The following is a 22,364-nucleotide window of genomic DNA, read 5'->3' on the forward strand; positions in this document are numbered from 1 at the left end:
GATCTCTCGAGGAAGAGGAGGAGGACATGAGGAGGAGGAGGAGGAGGAGATGGGAGAGGAGGAAGATTTCCCAAGGAAGAGGAGGAGGAGATGAGGAGGAGGAGGAAGGACGGGAGGAGGAGGAGGAGATGGGAGAGGAGAAGAGGAAGATCTCCTGAGGAAGAGGAGGAGGACATGAGGAGGAAGAGGAGGAAGGACGGGAGGAGGAGGAGGAGATGGGAGAGGAGGAGGAGATGAGGAGGGAGAGGAGGAGATGAGGAAGAGGAACAGGAGATGAGGAGGAGGAGGAGATGGGAGAGGAGGAAGATCTCCCGAGGAAGAGGAGGAGGAGATGAGGAGGAGATGGAGAGGAGGAGGAGGAGATGGGAGAGGAGAAGAAGAAGATCTCCTGAGGAAGAGGAGGAGGAGATGAGGAGGAAGAGGAGATGGGAGAGGAGGAAAATCTCCTGAGGAAGAGGAGGAGGACATGAGGAGGAAGGACGGGAGGAGGGATGGGAGGAGGAGATGGGAGAGGAGGAAGATCTCCCGAGGAAGAGGAGGAGGAGGAAGGACAAGAGGAGGAGGAGATGAGGAAGGACGGGAGGAGGAGATGAGGAGGAGGAGGGAGAGGAGAAGAGGAACATCTCCTGAGAAAGAGGAAGAGGAGATGAGGAGAGGAACAGGAGATGAGGAGGAAGAGGAGATGGGAGAGGAGGAAGATCTCCTGAGGAAGAGGAAGAGGAGATGAGGATGTTGTGAGCAGAGGAGGAGATGGAGAGGAAGAGGAGACGGGGAAGGTGTCATGAGGAGGAGAGTGGAGCAGGGGGTGAGGAAGAGGAGGTGGAGATGAGAGAGGAGGAAGATCTCCCGAGGAAGAGGAGGAGGAGATGAGGAGGAAGAGGAGGAAGATGAGCAGGAGAAATCCCATCCCACTTCCAGATACCCCCGATCCCACCTCAGATGTTTCCTCACCCCATCCCACCTCAGATGGTCCTGATCCCCTCAGAAGATCCATCCCAAACCCCAGTCCCACCTCAGATGGCCCCAATCCCCATCCCAAACCCCAATCCCACCTTGGATGGTTCCGATCCCACCTTAGATATCCCCAGCCCCACCTCAGATGTTCCCTCACCCCAATCCCACCTCAGATGTCCCCAATCCCACCTCAGATGTCCCCAATCCCACCTCAGATGTCCCCAGTCCCACCTCAGATGTCCCCGGTCCCACCTCAGATGTCCCCAACCCCACCTCAGATGTCCCCAGTCCCACCTCAGATGTCCCCAACCCCACCTCAGATGTTCCCACCCCAATCCACCTCAGATGTCCCCAGTCCACCTCAATGTTCCCCACCCCAATCCACCTCAGATGTCCCCAGCCCCACCTCAGATGTCCCCAATCCCACCTCAGATGTCCCCAGTCCCACCTCAGATGTCCCCAATCCCACCTCAGATGTCCCCAGCCCCACCTCAGATGTCCCCAGCCCCACCTCAGATGTCCCCAGCCCCACCTCAGATAGCTCCAGTCCCACCTCAGATGTTCTCTCACCCCAACCCCACCTCAGATGTCCCCAGTCCCACCTCAGATGTCCCCAGCCCCACCTCAGATGTCCCCAGTCCCACCTCAGATGTCCCCAATCCCACCTCAGATGTCCCCAGTCCCACCTCAGATATCCCCAATCCCACCTCAGATGTCCCCAGTCCCACCTCAGATGTTCTCTCACCCCAATGCCACTACAGATATCCCCAGTCCCACCTCAGATGTCCCCAACCCCACCTCAGATATCCCCAATCCCACCTCAGATGTCCCCGGTCCCACCTCAGATGTCCCCAGCCCCACCTCAGATGTCCCCAATCCCACCTCAGATGTCCCCAGCCCCACCTCAGATGTCCCCAGCCCCACCTCAGATGTTCCCTCACCCCAATCCCACCTCAGATGTTCCCTCACCCCAGTCCCACCTCAGATGTCCCCATTCCCACCTCAGATGTCCCCATCCCACCTCAGATGTCCCCATCCCACCCCATTAACCCCTTCCCGCCCGCCCGGCCAGCGCATGGACCTGGACCGCCGGCGGGAGGAGGCGCGGAACCCCAAGCGGAAGCCGCGGCTGATGGAGGAGGACGAGCTCCCGTCGTGGATCCTCAAGGACGACGCCGAGGTCGAGCGCCTCACCTGCGAGGAGGAGGAGGAGAAGATGTTCGGCCGCGGCTCCCGGCACCGCAAGGAGGTCGATTACAGCGACTCGCTGACCGAGAAGCAGTGGCTCAAGGTGGGACCTCACCTGGCGGCTGGTGGCACCTGGTGGTGGCACCTGATGGTGGCATCTGGGTGGTGGCACCTGATGGTGGCATCTGGTGGTGGCACCTGGTGGTGGCATCTGGTGGTGGTATCTGGGTGGTGGCACCTGGTGGTGGCACCTGATGGTGGCACCTGATGGTGGCATCTGGTGGTGGCACCTGATGGTGGCATCTGGTGGTGGTATCTGGGTGGTGGCACCTGGTGGTGGCACCTGATGGTGGCACCTGATGGTGGCATCTGGTGGTGGCACCTGATGGTGGCATCTGGTGGTGGCATCTGGTGGTGGCACCTGGTGGTGCCATCTGGGTGGTGGCACCTGGTGGTGGCACCGGGTGGTGGCACCGGGTGGTGGCACCTGGTGGTGGCACTTGGTGGGGGTGGGAGAGTCGTGGTGAGGAGCTTAAATCACCTGGGATCCCAAATCCCTGTGGATCCCATCCCAAGGATCTCCAGTCCCAAGGAGCCCAAATCCCTGGGGATCTCAAATCTGAGGACCCCCAGATCCTCTGGATTAGGATGATCCCAAATCCCAAGGATCTCCAGTCCCAAGGATCCCAAATCACTGTGGATCCCCAATCCCAAGGATCCCAAATCCCAAGGATCCCCAGTCCCAAGGAGCCCAAATCCCTGGGGATCGCAATCCCAAGGATCTCCAGTCCCTGTAGATCCCAAGTTCCTGTGGATCCACCACCCCAAGGATCTCCAGTCCCAAATCCCTGCGGTTCCTCAATCACTGTGGGTCCCAAGTCCCTGTAGATCCACCGCCCCAAGGATCTGCAGTCCCAAGGATCCTAAATCCCTTTGGATCCTAAATCCCTTTGGATCCTAAATCCCAAGGATCCCCAATCCCAAGGATCCCCAATCCCAAGGATCCTAAATCCCAAGCATCTCCGGTCCCAAGGATCCCAAATCCCTTTGGCTCCCCCCAAGGCCATCGAGGAGGAGGCCCACCAGAAGGATTGGGCGGACTCCAATCCCTTGGGCTCCACCGTCCCATGGATCCCAAACCCCTTTGGATCCCAAACCCCTGTAGATCCCAAACCCCTTTGGATCCCAAACCCCTTTGGATCCCAAATCCCTTTGGCTCCCCCCAGGCCATCGAGGAGGGCACCGAGGAGGAGGTCCGCCAGAAGAAGTCCTTTGGATTGGGATGATCCCAAATCCCTTTGGCTCCCCCACCCCATGGATCCCAAACCCCTTTGGATCCCAAACCCCTGTGGATCCCAAATCCCTTTGGCTCCTCCCCAGGCCATGGAGGAGGGCACCCTGGAGGAGATCGAGGAGGAGGTCCGCCAGAAGAAGTCCTTTGGATTGGGATGATCCCAAACCCCTCTAGACCCCAAACCCCTGTAGATCCCAAATCCTTTGGGATTGGGATGATCCTAAATCCCTTTGGCTCCCCCCCAGGCCATCGAGGAGGGCACCCTGGAGGAGATCGAGGAGGAGGTCCGCCAGAAGAAGTCCTCTCGCAAGCGCAAGCGGGAGCCCGAGGGACCCCCGGGACCCCCGGCGGGCGCCCGGAGCCGCGACAAGGACGAGGAGATTCGGAAGCAGAAGAAACGGGGGCGGCCCCCGGCCGAGAAGCTGTCCCCAAACCCACCGCCCCTGACCCGCAAGATGCGCAAGATCGTGGACGCCGTCATCAAGTACAAGGACAGGTGAGGAGGACACCTGGCGGTGGAGGTTCCAGGTGGGCCTGGAGGTTCCAGGTGGGTCTGGAGGTTCCATGAGGTTCCTGGAGGTTCTAGGTGGGTCTGGAGGTTCTAGGTGGGTCTGGAGGTTCCAGGTGGGTCTGGAGGTTCCATGAGGTTCCTGGAGGTTCTAGGTGGGTCTGGAGGTTCCATGAGGTTCCTGGAGGTTCTAGGTGGGTCTGGAGGTTCCAGGTGGGTCTGGAGGTTCCAGGTGGGCCTGGAGGTTCCATGAGGTTCCTGGAGGTTCTGAAGGTTGCTGGAGGTTCCTGAAGGTTCCTGGGGGGGTCCAGGTGATGGTGGGAGGTCCCAGGTGGTCCTGGCTGTCATCAAGTACAAGGACAGGTGAGGAGGACACCTGGTGGTGGAGGTTCCAGATGTTCCTGGAGGTTCCTGGGGAGCCGTGGAGGACACAAGGTGGATCTGAGAGGATTGGGATGAGATCCGGGATGGGACCCACGGGAGGGGATCGGTGGGAGGAGAGTGGTGGGATGGGAAGGAGGATGATGATGATGGTGATGGGACAATGAGGATGAAGACGAGGATGAGAACGACAATGAGAATGATGATGCTGGAATGATGAGGATGAGGATGATGGAATGATGAGGATGAGGATGCTGGGATGATGACATGACAAGGATGAGCACGAGGATGAAGAAGAGGACGAGGATGAGGATGATGATGAGGACAATGGGCTGGTGATGGTGATAATGATGATGAGATGATGAGGATGACGATGATGATGACGATGATGGTGATGAGGGTGAAGACGATGAGATGATGAGGATGATGATGGTGATGATGATGAGGGTGAAGACAATGAGATGATAATGAGGATGATGATGATGATGAGATGATGAGGATGATGAGGGTGAAGATGGTGAGATGATGATGAGGATGATGATGATGATGGTGGTGGTGAGGATGAGATGATGAGGATAACGTGCTGATGGTGATGAGGATGATGAGGATGATGATGGTGGTGAGGATGAGTGATGATGATGATGAGGACAATGAGATGATGATGGTGGTGAGGATGATGAGGGTGAGGATGATGATGGTGATGAGGATGATGATGATGATGATGAGGACAATGAGATGATGATGATGAGGGCAAGGACAATGAGATGATGAGGATGATGATGGTGATGAGGGTGAGGACGATGAGATGATGATGAGGATGATGATGGTGGTGAGGATGATGAGGGTGAGGACGGTGAGATGATGATGAGGATGATGGTGGTGGGGAGGATGAGATGATGAGGACAATGCGCTGATGATGATGATGAGATGATGAGGATGATGAGGGTGAGGACAATGAGATGATGATGATGGTGGTGAGGAAGGCCTCCCCTGACAATGCGATGATGATGATGAGGATGAGGATGATGGTGGTGAGGATGAGATGATGAGGACAATGCGCTGATGATGAGATGATGAGGATGATGAGGGTGAGGACGGTGAGATGATGATGAGGATGATGATGATGATGATGATGATGATGATGATGATGATGATGATGATGATGATGATGATGATGGTGGTGAGGAAGGCCTCCCCTGACACCCATTTATGAGATGATGATGATGGTGGTGAGGAAGGCCTCCCCTGACGCCTGTTTATGAGATGATGAGGATGAGGATGATGGTGGTGAGGATGAGATGATGAGGACAATGCGCTGATGATGAGATGATGAGGATGATGAGGGTGAGGACGGTGAGATGATGATGAGGATGATGATGATGATGATGATGATGATGATGGTGGTGAGGAAGGCCTCCCCTGACACCCATTTATGAGATGATGATGATGGTGGTGAGGAAGGCCTCCCCTGACGCCTGTTTATGAGATGATGAGGATGATGGTGGTGAGGATGAGATGATGAGGACAATGCGCTGATGATGAGATGATGAGGGTGAGGACAGTGAGATGATGATAAGGATGATGATGATGATGATGATGATGATGATGGTGGTGGTGAGGAAGGCCCCGCTGACGCCCGTGTCCCCCCGCAGCAGCAGCGGGCGGCAGCTGAGCGAGGTCTTCATCCAGCTGCCGTCCCGCAAGGAGCTCCCCGAGTACTACGAGCTCATCCGCAAGCCCGTGGACTTCAAGAAGATCAAGGTACCCACAGGATCCACTGGGGTCCACCAGGGTCCACTGGGGCCCATCAGGATCTCCTGGGGTCCTTCAGGATCTCCTGGGGTCCACCAGAATCCACCAGGATCTCCTGGGGCCCACCAGGATCCACTGGGGTCCTTCAGGATCTCCTGGGGTCCACCAGAATCCACCAGGATCTCCTGGGGCCCACCAGGATCCACTGGGGTCCACCAGGATCCACTGGGGCCCACCAGGGTCCACTGGGGTCCACCAGGATCCACTGGGGCCCACCAGGGTCCACTGGGGTCCATCAGGATCTCCTGGGGTCCCTTCAGGATCTCCTGGGGCCCACCAGGGTCCACCAGAATCCACCAAGATCTATTGGGATCCACCAGGATCCAATGGGGTCTACCAGGATCTCCTTGGATCCACTGGGGTCCACCTAGATCCACTGGGGTCCACCTAGATCCAATGGGGTCTACCAGGATCTTCTTAGATCCACTGGGGCCCACCAGGGCCTACTGGGGTCCACCAGGATCTCCTTGGATCCACTGGGGTCCACCAGGATCCATTGGGGCCCACCAGGATCCACCGGGGCCTACTGGGGTCCACCAGTGGATCCTGGTGGGTCTGGGGATCCTGGAGGTTCCTTGAGGTTCCTGGAGGTTCTGCCGGGGTCCACCTGGATCTCCTGGGGTCCACCCTGACGCCGGTTCCTCCCGCCCAGGAGCGGATCCGGAACCACAAGTACCGGAGCCTGAACGACCTGGAGAAGGACGTGATGCTGCTGTGCCAGAACGCGCAGACCTTCAACCTGGAGGGGTCCCTGGTAGGACAACCTGGGGTGGGACAGCCTGGGGTGGGACAACCTGGGGTGGGACAACCTGGGGTGGGACAGCCTGGGGTGGGACAACCTGGGGTGGGACAGCCTGGGGTGGCACCTGGGTTGGCCAGGAATGTCCAGGAGTGACCAGGGATGACCAGGAGTGATCAAGGGGTGACCAGGAGTGACCAGGGATGACCAGAAGTGACCATGAGTGACCAGAAGTGACCATGAGTGACCAGGAAAGATCAAGACTGACCATGAGTGACCATGAGTGACTAGGGATGACCATGGATGACCAGAACTGACCATGGATGACCGGAACTGACCAAGACTGACCAGAACTGACCATGACTGACCAGGGATGACCATGAGTGACCATGACTGACCAAGACTGACCATGAGTGACCAGGGATGACCGTGGGTGACCATGACTGACCATGAGTGACCATGATTGACCGTGAGTGACTGTGAGTGACCAGGGATGACCATGAGTGACCAAGACTGACCATGAGTGACCGAGACTGACCATGAGTGACCATGATTGACCGTGAGTGACCAAGACTGACCAAGACTGACCATGGGTGACCAAGACTGACCATGAGTGACCATGATTGACCATGGGTGACCAAGACTGACCATGACTGACCAAGACTGACCAAGACTGACCAAGACTGACCATGGGTGACCAAGACTGACCAAGACTGACCACCGGTGACCAAGACTGACCAAGACTGACCAAGACTGACCATGACCGACCATGACCGACCATGACCGACCAAGACTGACCAAGACTGATCAAGACTGACCACGGGTGACCAAGACTGACCGAGACTGACCACGGGCGCCCGCCGTGTCCCCGCAGATCTACGAGGACTCCATCGTGCTGCAGTCGGTGTTCACCAGCGTGCGGCAGAAGGTGGAGAAGGAGGAGGAGAGCGACGGCGAGGAGAGCGAGGAGGAGGAGGAGGGCGAGGAGGAAGGCTCCGAGTCCGAGGGTGCGCCTGCGGATGGGGTCCTGGGGATCGGGGGGATCCATGGGATCAGTGGGATCAATGGGATCAATGGGATGGGATTATTGGGATTGGATGGGATCAATGGGATCAGTATGATCAGTGGAATGGGATCAATGGGATTGATAGGATTGGTGGGATGGGATCAATGGTGGGATCAGTGGAATGGGATCAATGGGAGGGATCAATGGGATCAATAGGATCAGTGGAATGGGATCAGTGGGATTGATGGGATCAATGGGATCGATGGGATGGGATCAATGGGATCAATAGGAGCAGTGGAATGGGATCAATGGGATCGATGGGATCAGTGGGATCAATGGGATCAGTGGGATGGGATTATTGGGATTGGATGGGATCGATGGGATTGATGGGATCAATGGGATCCATGGGGGGGATCAGTGGGATTGATGGGATCAATGGGATCCATGGGGGGGATCAATGGGATCGATGGGATTGATGGGATCAATGGGATGGGATTAGTGGGATTGGATGGGATCAATGGGATCGATGGGATTGATGGGATCAATGGGATGGGATCAATGGGATTGATGGGATGGGATCAATGGGATGGGATTATTGGGATTGGATGGGATCAATGGGATCAATGGGATCCATGGGGTGGGATTATTGGGATTGGATGGGATGGGATCAATGGGATCGATGGGATCAATGGGATGGGATCAATGGGATCCATGGGATGGGATCAGTAGGATCAATGGGATCAATGGGATGGGATCAATAGGATCGATGGGATCAATAGGATCGATGGGATCAATGCGATTGATGGGATCAGTGGGTGGGATCATTGGGATTGATGGGATCAATGGGATGGAAACAATGGGATTAATGGGATGGGGTCAGTGGGATCAGTGGGATCGATCAGATTGATGGGATGGAATCAATAGGATCAATGGGATGGGATCAATGGGATCGATGGGATCGGGATGGGATCGATGGGATCCATGGGGTGGGATCAATGGGATCGATGGGATTGGGATGGGATCCATGGGGTGGGATCGATGGGATGGGATCAATGGGATCGATGGGATCCATGGGGTGGGATCAATGGGATCCATGGGATCCATGGGATCGATGGGATTGGGATGGGATCCATGGGGTGGGATCGATGGGATGGGATCAATGGGATCGATGGGATCCATGGGGTGGGATCAATGGGATCCATGGGATCCATGGGATCCATGGGATCGATGGGATTGGGATGGGATCCATGGGGTGGGATCAATGGGATCGATGGGATCCATGGGGTGGGATCAATGGGATCGATGGGATCCATGGGATGGGATCCATGGGGTGGGATCGATGGGATCAACGATGGGATCCATGGGGTGGGATCAGTGGGATCCCATGGGATCCATGGGATCGATGGGATTGGGATGGGATCCATGGGGTGGGATCAATGGGATCAATGGGATCCATGGTGGGATCAATGGGATCGATGGGATCCATGGGGTGGGATCGATGGGATCGATGGGATTGGGATGGGATCCATGGGGTGGGATCGATGGGATCCATGGGATCGATGGGATCCATGGGATCCATGGGATCAATGGGATCGATGGGATCCATGGGATGGGATCCATGGGGTGGGATCGATGGGATCGATGGGATTGGGATGGGATCCATGGGGTGGGATCGATGGGATTGGGATGGAGCCCGGGCTGTGCCCGCAGCGCGCTCGGTGAAGGTGAAGATCCGCCTGGGCCGCAAGGAGAAGGTTCCGAACGCGTAAGGGCGGGCCGGCGCGGGGCGGGGCCCTAAACCCCTCCTGAGCGGATTCACGAGAGCCCGGACGGCAGGAGGAGGTGAGACCCCGAACCCCGACCCCTGACCCCTGACCCCGAACCCTGACCCCGAACCCTGACCCCGAACCCTGACCCCAAATCCCAAATCCTGATCCCGAACCCTGACCTCGAATCCTGACCCCGAACCCTGACCCCGAACCCCGACCCCGAACCCCGACCCCAAATCCTGACCCCGAACCCTGACCCCGAACCCTGACCCCGAATCCCAAATCCCGACCCCGAACCCCGACCCCGAACCCTGACCCCGAACCCTGACCCCAACCCCCCCGACCCCGAACCCCGACCCCGAACCCCGACCTCGAACCCCGACCTCGAATCCTGACCCCGAACCCCGACCCCGAACCCTGACCCCGAACCCCGACCTCGAATCCTGACCCCGAACCCCGACCCCGAACCCTGACCCCAAATCCTGACCCCGAACCCCGACCCCGAGCCCTGACCCCGAACCCTGACCCCGAATCCCAAATCCTGCAGTGACCCCAAAATCCCATCCTGACTCCCCCCCAAATCCTGACCCCAAATCCTGAACCCCCCGAATCCCATCCTGAACCCTCCAAATCCCAAATCCCGATCCCAAATCCTGAAACCCCAAATCCCAACCCCAAACCCCCCAAATCCTGACTCCAAACCCCCCAAATCCCAACCCCAAATCCCAAATCCCCCAAATCCCAAATCCCGACCCCAAACCCCCCAAATCCTAACTCCAAACCCCCCAAATCCCAACCCCAAATCCCAAATCCCAAATCCTGACCCCAAATCCCAAATCCTGAAACCCCAAATCCTGACCCCAAATCCCGACCCCAAATCCCAAATCCCAACCCCAAATCCTGACCCCAAATCCCAAATCCTGACTCCAAACCCCCCAAATCCCAAATCCCGACCCCAAATCCCAAATCCTGACCCCAAATCCCTCCCCAGGATCGCTCCGGCAGCGGCACCGAGGACGACTGAACCCCGAACATTCCACGGCTCCAGAACTCCGAGAAACCCCAAAAAATCCCCCAGGAAACCCCCAAAAATCCCCAAAAATTCCCCTCCCCCCCGTAGCTCTGACGGCAGCGACGCCGGAATTCCCAAAAATCCTGAAAATCCCCAAAAAACCTCAAAAAAAAACCCCCAAACCCAGCCCGTATTTATACCGGGGTCAGCCCAGGTGGTCCTGGATTGGCCTGGGTGGTCCCAGGTCCAGATTGTCCCGAATCTGGATGGTCCAGACCATCCTGGGTTGGTCCTAAATCCTCTCGGACCATCCTAAATCCTCTCGGACCATCCTAAATCCATCCTGGGTTGGTCCTAAATCCTCTCGGACCATCCCAAATCCCCTTGGACCATCCCAAATACATCCTGGATCAGCCCAGGTGGTCCTGGATTGGCCTGGGTGGTCCCAGGTGGTCCCAGGTCCAGATTGTCCCGAATCTGGATGGTCCAGACCATCCTGGATGGTCCTAAATCCTCTTGGACCATCCTAAATCCATCCTGGATCATCCTAAATCCATCCTGGGTTGGTCCTAAATCCTCTCGGACCATCCCAAATCCCCTTGGACCATCCCAAATACATCCTGGATCAGCCCGAGTGGTCCTGGGTTGGTCCAGGTGGTCCCAGGTTGTCCCAAGTCCAGATTGTTCCAAATTTGGATGGTCCTGGATGGTCCAGATTGATCCAGACCATCCTGGATGGTCCTAAATCCTCTTGGACCATCCTAAATCCATCCTGGGTTGGTCCTAAATCCATCCTGGATCAGCCCAGGTGGTCCTGGATTGGCCTGGGTTGGTCCAGGTGGTCCCAGGTCCAGATTGTCCCAAATTTGGGTGGTCCAGATTGATCCAGACCATCCTGGATGGTCCTAAATCCTCTCGGACCATCCTAAATCCTCTTGGACCATCCCAAATCCATCCTGGATCAGCCCGAGTGGTCCTGGATTGGTCCAGGTGGTCCCAGGTGGTCCCAGGTTGTCCCAAGTCCAGATTGTTTCAAATTTGGATGGTCCAGATTGATCCAGACCATCCTGGATGGTCCTAAATCCTCTTGGACCATCCTAAATCCATCCTGGATCAGCCCGAGTGGTCCTGGATTGGCCTGGGTTGGTCCAGGTGGTCCCAGGTCCAGATTGTCCCAAATTTGGATGGTCCAGACCATCCTGGGTTGGTCCTAAATCCTCTTGGACCATCCTAAACCCATCCTGGATGATCCTAAATCCATCCTGGGTTGGTCCAGGTGGTCCCAGGTTGTCCCAAATTTGGGTGGTCCAGATCGATCCAGACCATCCTGGATGGTCCTAAATCCTCTTGGACCATCCTAAATCCATCCTGGGTTGGTCCTAAATCCATCCTGGATCAGCCCGAGTGGTCCTGGGTTGGCCTGGGTTGGTCCAGGTGGTCCCAGGTCCAGATTGTCCCAAATTTGGATGGTCCAGACCATCCTGGGTTGGTCCTAAATCCTCTTGGATCATCCTAAACCCATCCTGGATGATCCTAAATCCTCTTGGATCATCCTAAATCCTCTCGGACCATCCCAAACCCATCCTGGATGATCCCAAATCCTCTCGGACCATCCCAAACCCATCCCGGACCAGCTGAGCTCAGCCTTGGGTTCTCCTGGATGGTCCTAAATCCCCTTGGGCTGTCCTGGCCCCGCCCCCACCCCTGCCCCGCCCCCTCCCCCGGCGCTGTCGCTGTCCCTGGATTCCCAACGGTCGAGAATTAATTAATAAATTAATTAATCCAACGGGAGCCGAGTCCAGAATTAATGAATGAATTAATCAAGGGAGGGGGGGGGGGAATTTGGGGTTTTTGGGGCGACTTTTGGGATTTTGGGGTCACCGTGGGGGGGGGGTGGAAATTGGGGATTTGGGGTTCCAGAGGAGCTTTTGGGGTGACTTCAGGGATTTGGGGTCACCCTGGCGGGAATTTGGGGTTTCAGAGGGGTCATGGAGGCGTTTTTGGGGTTCCCGGGGAATGGAGCCTCTTTCCCCTCCCTCCTTTCCCCTCCCTTTCTCCCGGCTTTTCCCACCTGGATTTCCTCCCCTTTTGCCCGGGTTTCTCTCCCGGATTTCCTCCCTTCATTCTGGATTTTTCTCCTTCCTGCTTTTCCCTCCTGTCCCGCTTCTCCTCCCTTCAGCCCGGATTTCCCTTCCCTCATTCCCGGATTTCCCTTCCCTCATTCCCGGTTTTCCCTCTCCCCATTCCCGGTTTCCCGTCCCGGTTTTCCGCCCTCATTCCCTTTTCCCATCCTTCATTCCCGGTTTCCTTTCCCGCTTTCCCTCCCTTTATCCCGCTTTTCCCTCCCGCTTTTCCCCTCCCTCATTCCCCATTTTCCCACCCGGTTTCCCTCCCTTTATCCCGGTTTCCTTTCCCGGTTTCCCTCCCTCTTTTCCCGCCCTTCCCCTCATTCCCGGTTTCCTTTATCCCGGTTTCCTTGCCCGGTTTCCCTCCCTTTATCCCGGTTTCCCTCCTTTATCCCGGTTTCCTTTATCCCGGTTTCCCTTTATCCCGGTTTCCTTGCCCGGTTTCCCTCCCTTTATCCCGGTTTCCTTTATCTCGGTTTCCTTGCCCGGTTTCCCTCCCTTTATCCCGGTTTCCTTGCCCGGTTTCCTTGCCCGGTTTCCCTCCCTTTATCCCGGTTTCCCTCCCTTTATCCCGGTTTCCTTTATCCCGGTTTCCTCTATCCCGGTTTCCTTTATCCCGGTTTCCCTTTATCCCGGTTTCCTTGCCCGGTTTCCCTCCCTTCATCCCGGTTTTCCCGCCCCTCCCTCCCTCCCCTCCCCCTTTTTGAACGCCCCGGGCTCCGCCCCCCGCCCGTTAAATGGGGCCCGAGCGGAGCCGCGGCCGCGGGGACGCCGGGAGGGACCGGGATCGGGACCGGGATCAGAACCGGCACCGGGAGCGACCGGCACCGCGATAAGCACCGGGATCGGCACCGGGAGCAGCACCGCGATAAGCACCAGGATCGGGACAAGAACCGGGATCGGCACCGGGAGCGGGATCGTCCGGCATCGGGAGCGGGACCGGGAACGGGATCGTTCGGTACCGGGATAAGCACCGGGAGCAGCACCAGAACCGGCATCGGGTTTAGAACCGGGATTAACACCGGGAGCGACCGGGACCGGGTTAAACACCGGGATCAGAACCGGGAGCAGCACCGGGATCGGCACCGGGAGCGTCCGGTACCGGGATAAGCAGCGGGAGCAGAACCGGGAGCAGCACCGGGACCGGCACCGGGATCTGCCCGGAGCTCCCGGATCTCTCCAAGCCCCGGCTCCGCTCCCGAAGCGCGGTTGGAAAAGGGGGACGGGACCGAAAACAGAACCGGGAGCGGCCGGGATGGGACCCGGGACCCCCGGGACCCCCGGGATCCTCCTGCTCCTCCTGGCAGCGGCGGCGGCGGCGGCACCGAGCACAGGTGAGGGGAGGAGGGACCCCCAAAACCTCCCCAAAAATCCCTCCCAAGACGCCCCAAAATCCCCTCAAATCCCCCGAGACCCTCAACCCCCCCCAAGACCCCTCAGGACCCCCAAATTCTGCCCGGAGCCCCCAAAATCCCCCCCCAGGACCCCCCAAAATCCGCCCCGGGTCCCCCCCACGTGTCGCGGCCCCGCCCCACCTGAGCGGAGGCCACGCCCACCCAGCCCCACCCAGCCCTAAAAGAACCAATCAGCGCGCGCGCCTCGCCCCGCCCCTCGGCGGACGCGTTTCTGATTGGCTGAGCTCAGACTGGCCACCCGCGGGGGCGTGGCTTGAGGCAGCCAATCAGAGCGCGGCGCGCGGGGAGGGCGCGCCCGGGTGGGGCCGGAATGGGGAAAAAAAATCGGAATAAAAACCCCAAAAAATCGGAATAAAAACCCCAAAAATGAGGGGAAAACCATAAAAATGAGAGAAAAGAGCCCGAAAATGGGAGAGGGAGTAAAAAAATGGGATCAAAAATGGTCAGAAATCAGAAATGGAACCGCCCTAAAAGTTGGGGTCAAACTCCGAGTTTTGAGCGGAAGTTTCAAAGTTGGAGCGGAAATCCCCAAATGGGGATAAAAACCCCAAAATAGTGAAAAAATACCTCAAAATTGGGATAAAACCCACAGAAATGGGGATAAAATATCCCAAAGTGGGGTAAAAGGGAAAAAGCCCCAAAAAATCGGAATAAAACGCCCAAAATTGGGGATATTTTGATTTTTGGGGTGATATTTGGGGTATTTTGAGGTATTTTTCACCCTTTCCCCCGGATTTTTTGGGTTAATTTTGGGCTACTTTGGGTTATTTTGATTTATTTTATTTTTTATTATTTCTCCTCGTTTTCGGGGTTCATTTCGGGTTATTTTGGGTCAGTTTTGGGGTAAATTTTGGGATATTTTGGGGGAATATTTTAATTTTTAAATTTATTTTAGTTTTTTTTATTTTCCCCTATTTTGGGGGTTTATTTGGGATTATTTTGGGTTAATTTGGGGCTATTTTGGGGGAATGTTTTAAATGTTCGGGTTATTAAAATTCATTTAAATTTATTTCATTTCTTTTCTATTATTTCCCCCCATTTTTGGGGTTGATTTGGTTCATTTTGGGCCATTTTGGGTTATTTTAGGGTAATATTTTAATTTTGGGGGTTTCGAATTCTTTTGGGTTCTTTTGGACTATTTCGGGGTGAACTTTTGGGGGTTCGCTTGATTTGTTTCATTTTCTTTTAATTCATTTTCATTTCTTTTAATTTATTCGAATTTATTCAAATTTAGTCCTTATTATCCCCCCCCCCTTTATTCTCGGGGATTAATTTGGTTAATTTGGGGCTATTTCGGGGTGAATTGTTGGATTAATTTGGTTTTTTTAAACTTTATCTAGATCCAGCGAATTCGTGCAAATTTATGCAGATTCATGCAAATTAATTCAAATTTATGCAAATTTTATTCAAATATTTCCCCGGTTTTTTTCTTCCCAGCCCACCCCCCGTGCCCTCCCGACCACCTCCAGTGCGGCGACCTGTCGTGCCTGTCGCGACATTTCCAGTGCGACGGCGACCGCGATTGTCCCGACGGGCGGGACGAGCTGGGCTGCGCCCCTCCCCCGGCCCCCGGCCCCTCCCCCACCCCGCCCTGCCCCGCCCCCGCCTTCCGCTGTCGCGACAGCCGCTGCATCCCCGCGCTGTGGCGCTGAGACGGGCGGCGCGACTGCGGGGCGGGGAGGACGCAGGGGAGGGAGCTGTGCGGGAAGCCCCGCCCCCCGGCGCCCTGCCCCGCCCTGCAGTTCCCGTGCGGCTCCGGCGAGTGCGTGGCCGGCGCGTGGCGCTGCGACGGCGTCGCCGATTGTCGCGACAGCTCCGACGAGGAGGGGTGCGGTGAGCGCCGCTGGCCCCGCCCCCTCCCCCCTAGCCACGCCCCTCGGGTCCAACCGCCCGTTTAGCCTTGCTCAGTTAGCCCCTCCCCACTTTAGCCCCGCCCCAAACTCCTCCCCCCCCACTTTAGCCCCGCCCCTAACTCCTCCCCACTTTAGCCCCGCCCCAAACTCCTCCCCACTTTAGCCCCGCCCCTAAACTCCTCCCCAGTTTAGCCCCGCCCCCTAAACTCCTCCCCACTTTAGCCCCACCCCTAAACTCCTCCCCAGTTTAGCCCCGCCCCTAAACTCCTCCCCCTTTAGCCCTGCCCCTAAACTCCTCCCCACTTTAGCCCCGCCCTTAAACGCCTCCCACTTTAACCCCGCCCCCTCCCTGCCCCATTTTAGCCCCGGCCCCACTTTGACTCCACCCTGGCTTTGACCCCGCCCCACCTGGCACCTGTCGCTGGCCCTTAGCCCCGCCCCTCTATTCTAACCCCACCCCCTTAGCCCCGCCTCCCACTCTCTGTCCCTCCCCTTAGCTCCGCCCATCCACGGTGACCCCGCCCTCTGCTCTGACCCCGCCCATCCTCCCAGCTCCACCCCCTCCCTGTAGCCCCCGCCCCCTTTTAACCCCACCCCGATTTAGCCCCCGCCCCCCTACTCTGACCCCGCCCCTCACTCTTAGCCCCACCCATTCCATCTGATCCCGCCCCTTTGGCCCCGCCCCTTGGCTCTGACCCCACCCTCCATTCTGACCCCGCCCCTCCCCTCTTAGCCCCGCCCTTTAACCCATCTCAACTTTAGCCCTGCCCCTCCACCCTCACCCCGCCCCCTTTAGCCCCGCCCTGCTCTAACCCCGCCCTCTCCATTGTAGCCCCGCCCCTTTTCTGACTCTCCCTTTTTCTCTGACCCCGCCCCTTTTTTCTCTGACCCCGCCCCTCTCCCCTTTTAGCCCCGCCTCCTTCAACCCTTCACACTTTGACCCCGCCCCTATTTCTCCAACCCCCGCCCCGTTTTTCCCTAACCCCGCCCCTTTCCCCCTCTAGCCCCGCCCCCGCCCTGCCCCCCCGGGCAGTTCCTCTGTCGCGACAGGCGCTGCATCCCCGCGGCGCGAGCGTGCGACGGCACCCGCGACTGTCGCGACGGGGACGACGAGGAGGCGTGTCCGGAGGGTGGGGGAGGGGCGTGTCCGGAGGGTGGGGGAGGGGCGGGGCTCGATGGGTGGGGGCGGGGCCTGCGGGGGGGGGGGGATTTGGGGGTGGGGGCGGGGATTTGGGGATGTGGGGGAGGGGCGGGGGGGGGATTTTGGGCATTTTTGGGGGGTCCTGGGGGGGATTTTGGGGGGGCGGTCTCGATGGTGTGGGGGAGGGGTCTGGGGGGGGTTTATTGGGGGGTCTGGGGGGTTTTGGGGGGGGTTCCGATAATGGGGGAGGGGCGGGGAGGGGATTTTGGGGGGGTCAGGGGGGATTTAGGGGCAGTTTTGGGGGGTCCGGGGGGTTTTTTTGGGGGGGATTTTGGGGGTCCTGGGGGGATTTGGGGGAATTTTGGGGGGACCGGGGTGGAGGGGGGGGTGGGAGAATTTGGGAGGAGTTTTTTGGGGGGGTTTAGGGGGATTTTGGGGGGTCCTGGGGGGGGATTTGGGGGGCAGTTTTGGGGGGTGGTGAAAAATTTGGGGAATTTTTGAGAAATTCCGGGGGATTTTGGGGGAAATTTTGGGGAAATTTTAGGGAAATTTCGGGGGTTTTGGGGGGGATTTTTGGGGATATTTTTGGGGGTCTCTGGATCTTTGACCCCTCCCCCTCTTTCCCCTCCCCCCCCTCCCCGAGCCCCGTCGTGCCCCCCGCGCTGGTTCCGCTGTCGCTCGGGGGAATGTATCGCGACAGAGCGGCTCTGCGATGGGCGGCGCCACTGTCGCGATTGGTCCGACGAGCCGCTCAAGGAGTGCGGTGAGGAGGGGCCCGAAAAAAACCCAAAACCCAAAAAACCCCCAAAAACCCCAAAAACCCCCAAAAAACCCCAAAAACCCCCAAAACCCCAAAAAAAACCCCCAAAAACCCCAAAAAACCCCAAAAAAACCCAAAAACCCCAAAATCTCGGGGGGTTTTGGGGTTTTTTGGTGAGAATTTGGGGGATTTTGGGAGTTTTTTTGGGGCGGTTTTTGGAGCAGATTTTGGGAGGGTTTGGGAGTTTTTGGGGGAGATTTTTGGGGGGATTTGGGGGATTTTTTGGGGTTTTAGGGGGTTTGGGTTTTGGGATTTTTGGGGAGATTTTGGGGGATTTGGAGGATTTTTGGGGGGAGATTTTTGGGGGGATTTGGGGGATTTTTTGGGGTTTTTTAGGAGGGGTTTGGGGAGATTTTGGGGCGGATTTTGGGGGAGATTTTGGGGGATTTGGAGGATTTTTTGGGGGAGATTTTTGGGGGTTTGGGGGGGATTTTTGGGGGTTTTTAGGAGGGGTTTGGGGAGATTTTTGGGGGGATTTTGGGGGAGATTTTGGGGAGGTTTTTGGGGCATTTTTGGGGTTTTGGGTGTTTTGGGACTTGAGATTTGGCAATTTTGGCCTTTTGGGGTTGCAATTTTGGGGATTTTTAGGGCCGGAATTTTGGGGATTTTTTTTTTTTTGAATCGTTGGGATTTTGGGGTGGGGATTTTTGTGCTTTTGGGGAACGGTTGGTGATTTTTGGGGTGATTTTGGGATTTGCAGGAGTGAACGAGTGCCTGCAGGGCCGCGGGGGCTGCTCCCACTCCTGCCGGGACCTCCCCCTGGGCTTCGAGTGCGGCTGCCCCCCCGGGCTGGGGCTGGGCCCCGACAACCGCACCTGCCTGGGTGGGCGAGACCCCAAAACCCCCAAAACCCCCCAAAATGCCCCCAAACATACCCCCAAAAATACCCCCAGACACCCCCCAAAATACCCCCAAAATACCCCCAAAAATACCCCCAAAACCCCCCAAAAATGCCCCCAAACATACCCCCAAAAATACCCCCAAAATTCCCCAAAAATGCCCCAAAACCACCCCCAAAACCCCCCAAAAATGCCCCCAAACATACCCCCAAAACACCCCAAAAATACCCCCAGACACCCACCAAAATACCCCCCAAAAATACCCCCAAAAATGCCCCCAGACACCCCCAAAAACCCCCAAAAACCCCCCAAAAACCCCAAAACCCCCCCAAAACCCCCAAAATACCCCCAAAAATACCCCCAAAACCCCCCAAAAACCCCCCAAAAATGCCCCAAAACCACCCCCAAAAATACCCCCCAAAACCACCCCCAAAAATGCCCCCAAAAACCCCCCAACACCCCAAAAATACCCCCCAAACACCCCCAAAAATACCCCCCAAAAATGCCCCAGAACACCCCCAAAAATACCCCCAAAAATACCCCCAAAAACCCCCCCAAAACCCCCCCAAAACCCCCCAAAATGCCCCCAAAAACCCCCCAAAAATACCCCCAAAATGCCCCAAAATACCCCCCAAAAATACCCCCAAAAAATACCCCCAAAACCCCCCCAAAACACCCCAAAACCCCCCAAAATGCCCCCAAAACCCCCAAAACCCCCAAAACCCTCCCAAAACCCCCAAAATACCCCAAAAATACCCCAAAACCCCCCAAAACCCCCAAAATGCCCCCAAACACCCCCAAAAATACCCCCCAAAAACACCCCAAAAATACCCCAAAAATACCCCCCAAAACCCCCAAAAATGCCCCTGAACACCCCCAAAATACCCCAAATACCCCCAACACCCCAACGCCCCCCAAAAATACCCAAAACCCCCCAAAAAATGCCCCAAAACCACCCAAAAAATACCCCACCCCCCAACCAAACAAAACCCCCCAAAAAATCCCAAAATACCCCCAAAAATCCCCAAAAATCCCCCAAATATCCCCCCAAAACACCCCAAAAACCCCCAACCACACCAAACCCCCCAAAACACCTCGGACAAGGAAGCCCCCAGACACCCCCAAAACCCCCCCCCAAAACCCCCACCCCCCACCCCCAAAATACCCCAAAACACCCCCAAAAGCCCCTCCCCCAGGTGACCCCTGACCCCCCAAACCCCCCAGGTGACCCTCCCCGTCTGTGCCCCTCCCCCAGCCCCGCCCGGGACCCCGGAGCCGCTGGGCCGGAACTCGAGCACCGAGGGAAACGCCCCCGCAGGTGAGGCCACGCCCACTGACCACACCCACCGCTACACATGGCCACGCCCACTGCTCTGCATACGGGCCACGCCCACCACATCTGACCATGCCCATTGACCACGCCCACGGATAGATGTGCCCGTAGGCCACACCCACCACACCAGGTCACGCCCATGGACCAGGCCCAATGACCACACCCATAACCAGACCTGGCCACGCCCACTGGCCACACCTGGCCACGCCCACTGATCACAGATGGCCACTCCCACTGACTGCACATGGCCACACCCATTGGCCACAGCTGACCACATCTGGCCACGCCCACTGTTTACACCTGACCACACCCACTGACCACACCTGGCCACACCCAGCTGACCACATTTGGCCACGCCCACACCCACCACCCACACCTGACCACACCCCCTGGCATTATGTGTCCACGCCCACCGAAAACTTGGCCACGCCCCCTGGCCACGCCCCCTAACATTTCCTATTTCATCAGGTGACCTCACCCGGCTGGGCGTGGCCGGAGGGGCGGGGCCATTGATGACGTCACTGGGGGTTCTGCTGCCCCTTGGTATGGATGGGTGGAGGGAAATGTGGGAGGGTCCCCAAAAAATGGGGGGTGGAGGGGGCGGGGTCCTTAAGTTGGGGAGGGGTCTCAGAATGGGGGAGGGGTCAAAAAGTGGGGGGAGGGGTCTTAAATGGGGGGAGGGGTCCCAAATTGGGGGAATCCCTCCCTGCAGTTCCCACTTGTGGCCACCAGGGGGCTCCATGAATGGATCCCAATGGGGTATCCCAGATTTTAGGGTGAAATCCCAGAGTTTTGGGTTCTCCCAGATTTTGGCGGGCTGTCCTGGTTTTTCAGGGGAATGTCCCGTTTTTTGGGGGGAGAACATCCCAGATTTTTTGGGGAAAATCCCAGATTTTGGGTGGAAAATCCCAGATTTTGGGGGTCGCCCCCTCCCTGCAGTTCCCACTTGTGGCCACCAGGGGGCTCCATGAATGGATCCCAATGGGGTATCCCAAAAGTTTGGGGTAAAACCCCAGAGTTTTGGGTTCTCCCGAATTTTTTGGGGCGCCCCCAAATTTCGGGGGGCTCTCCCCGATTTTCGGGGCCCCCCCTGAGCCCCGCGTTGCCCCCCAGGGCTGTGTCTGGGCCTGGGCCTGGCCGGGCGGGCGCTGTGGCGATGGTGGCGCCGGCGCAGCACCAACAGCATCAGCTTCAGCAACGCCGCCTTCCGGAAGGTTCCGGAACACCTGGAGGGGGCGGGGCTTGGAGACACGCAGGTGAGCACCTGGAGGGGGCGGGGTTAACACCTGGAGGGGGCGGGGCTTGGGGACACACAGGTGACCCCTCCTGTGCTCCCCGCAGTGGCCGCTGACAATGGAGGAGGAGGAGCCCTGAGGGGCTGGGGGAGGTGAGACCCCCCCGGAGACACCTGGGAACACCTGGGGAACATCTGGGGAACATCTGGATGCACCTGGAGACACCTGGGACACACCCGAGGGAACATCTGGATGCAGCCGTGCACACCTGGATGCACCTGGGGATACCTGGGACACACCTGGGCGCACCTGGGGAACACCTGGGGACACCTGGGGGACACCTGGGGGACACCTGGGGGCTCCAAAGAACACCTGGATGCACCTGGGGAACACCTGGACAAGGCTATGCACAGCTGGACATGAGTGCAGGCACAGCTGGGCACAGCTGGGCACACCTGGCCGTGGGGATCCCACCTGTCCATCCCCGCCCTCACCTGTCCAGGCGCCCCCCCCCCCCCCCGGTGCCATTTTTAGGATTTTTTTTTCAACCAAAATTCTCGGGTTCGGGCCCAATTTGAGGCCCCTAAAGGAGGGGGCGGGGCCAATGTGGCCACGCCCCGTGATGTCAATAAAGGGTTATTTATTAACCAACGAGTGAGCGGTCGGCGGGCGTGGGCGGGGCTCAAGGGAGCCTCCCCACGCGCCATTGGTCGTTGTTTCCCTCCAAAAACTGCTGCGTGGCGCTCATTGGGCGCCGCGCTGGCGGGGACGCACGCCATTTGCTGAGTCAGCTGCCAATCAAACGCCCGCCCGCGAGTCCGGCTGTGATTGGCCAGCGAGTTTCCCGCCGTTGATTGATCCACGTCGCTGTCAATCTAATAAAGCTCCGCCTTTCCTGCTCCGCGCGTTTCATTGGCTGCGCTGGCCGTCAGTCAAAAG

The 22,364-nt window shown here is 57.6% G+C and overlaps 2 protein-coding genes across 2 annotated transcripts in view; both read left to right on the forward strand.

Annotated features, from left to right (window-relative positions):
- The window catches only part of LOC115917139 (transcription activator BRG1-like), a gene marked incomplete at its 5' end in the record, with an annotated part of 47,693 nt that extends 31,837 nt beyond the window's left edge, over nt 1–15,856 (forward strand). Inside the window, 8 exon segments of the mRNA XM_030970873.1 lie at nt 2,027–2,245; nt 3,682–3,932; nt 5,978–6,086; nt 6,790–6,891; nt 7,751–7,883; nt 9,593–9,693; nt 9,695–9,724; nt 15,674–15,856. Coding sequence (XP_030826733.1) covers nt 2,027–2,245; nt 3,682–3,932; nt 5,978–6,086; nt 6,790–6,891; nt 7,751–7,883; nt 9,593–9,693; nt 9,695–9,724; nt 15,674–15,856 — 1,128 coding nt within the window.
- Nucleotides 15,857–22,076, forward strand: LOC115917142 (low-density lipoprotein receptor-like; the record flags this gene model as incomplete). Its single annotated transcript, XM_030970875.1, has 8 exons — nt 15,857–16,037; nt 17,062–17,187; nt 17,842–17,961; nt 18,719–18,841; nt 20,113–20,175; nt 20,659–20,733; nt 21,304–21,446; nt 21,532–22,076. Coding segments are annotated over 8 exons (864 nt in total), but the record flags the coding sequence as incomplete, so codon positions are not given.
- Nucleotides 22,077–22,364: the final 288 nt, after the last annotated feature.

This window comes from Camarhynchus parvulus, unplaced genomic scaffold, assembly GCF_901933205.1.
Source record: "Camarhynchus parvulus unplaced genomic scaffold, STF_HiC, whole genome shotgun sequence".
Taxonomy (NCBI): Eukaryota; Metazoa; Chordata; class Aves; order Passeriformes; family Thraupidae; genus Camarhynchus; species Camarhynchus parvulus.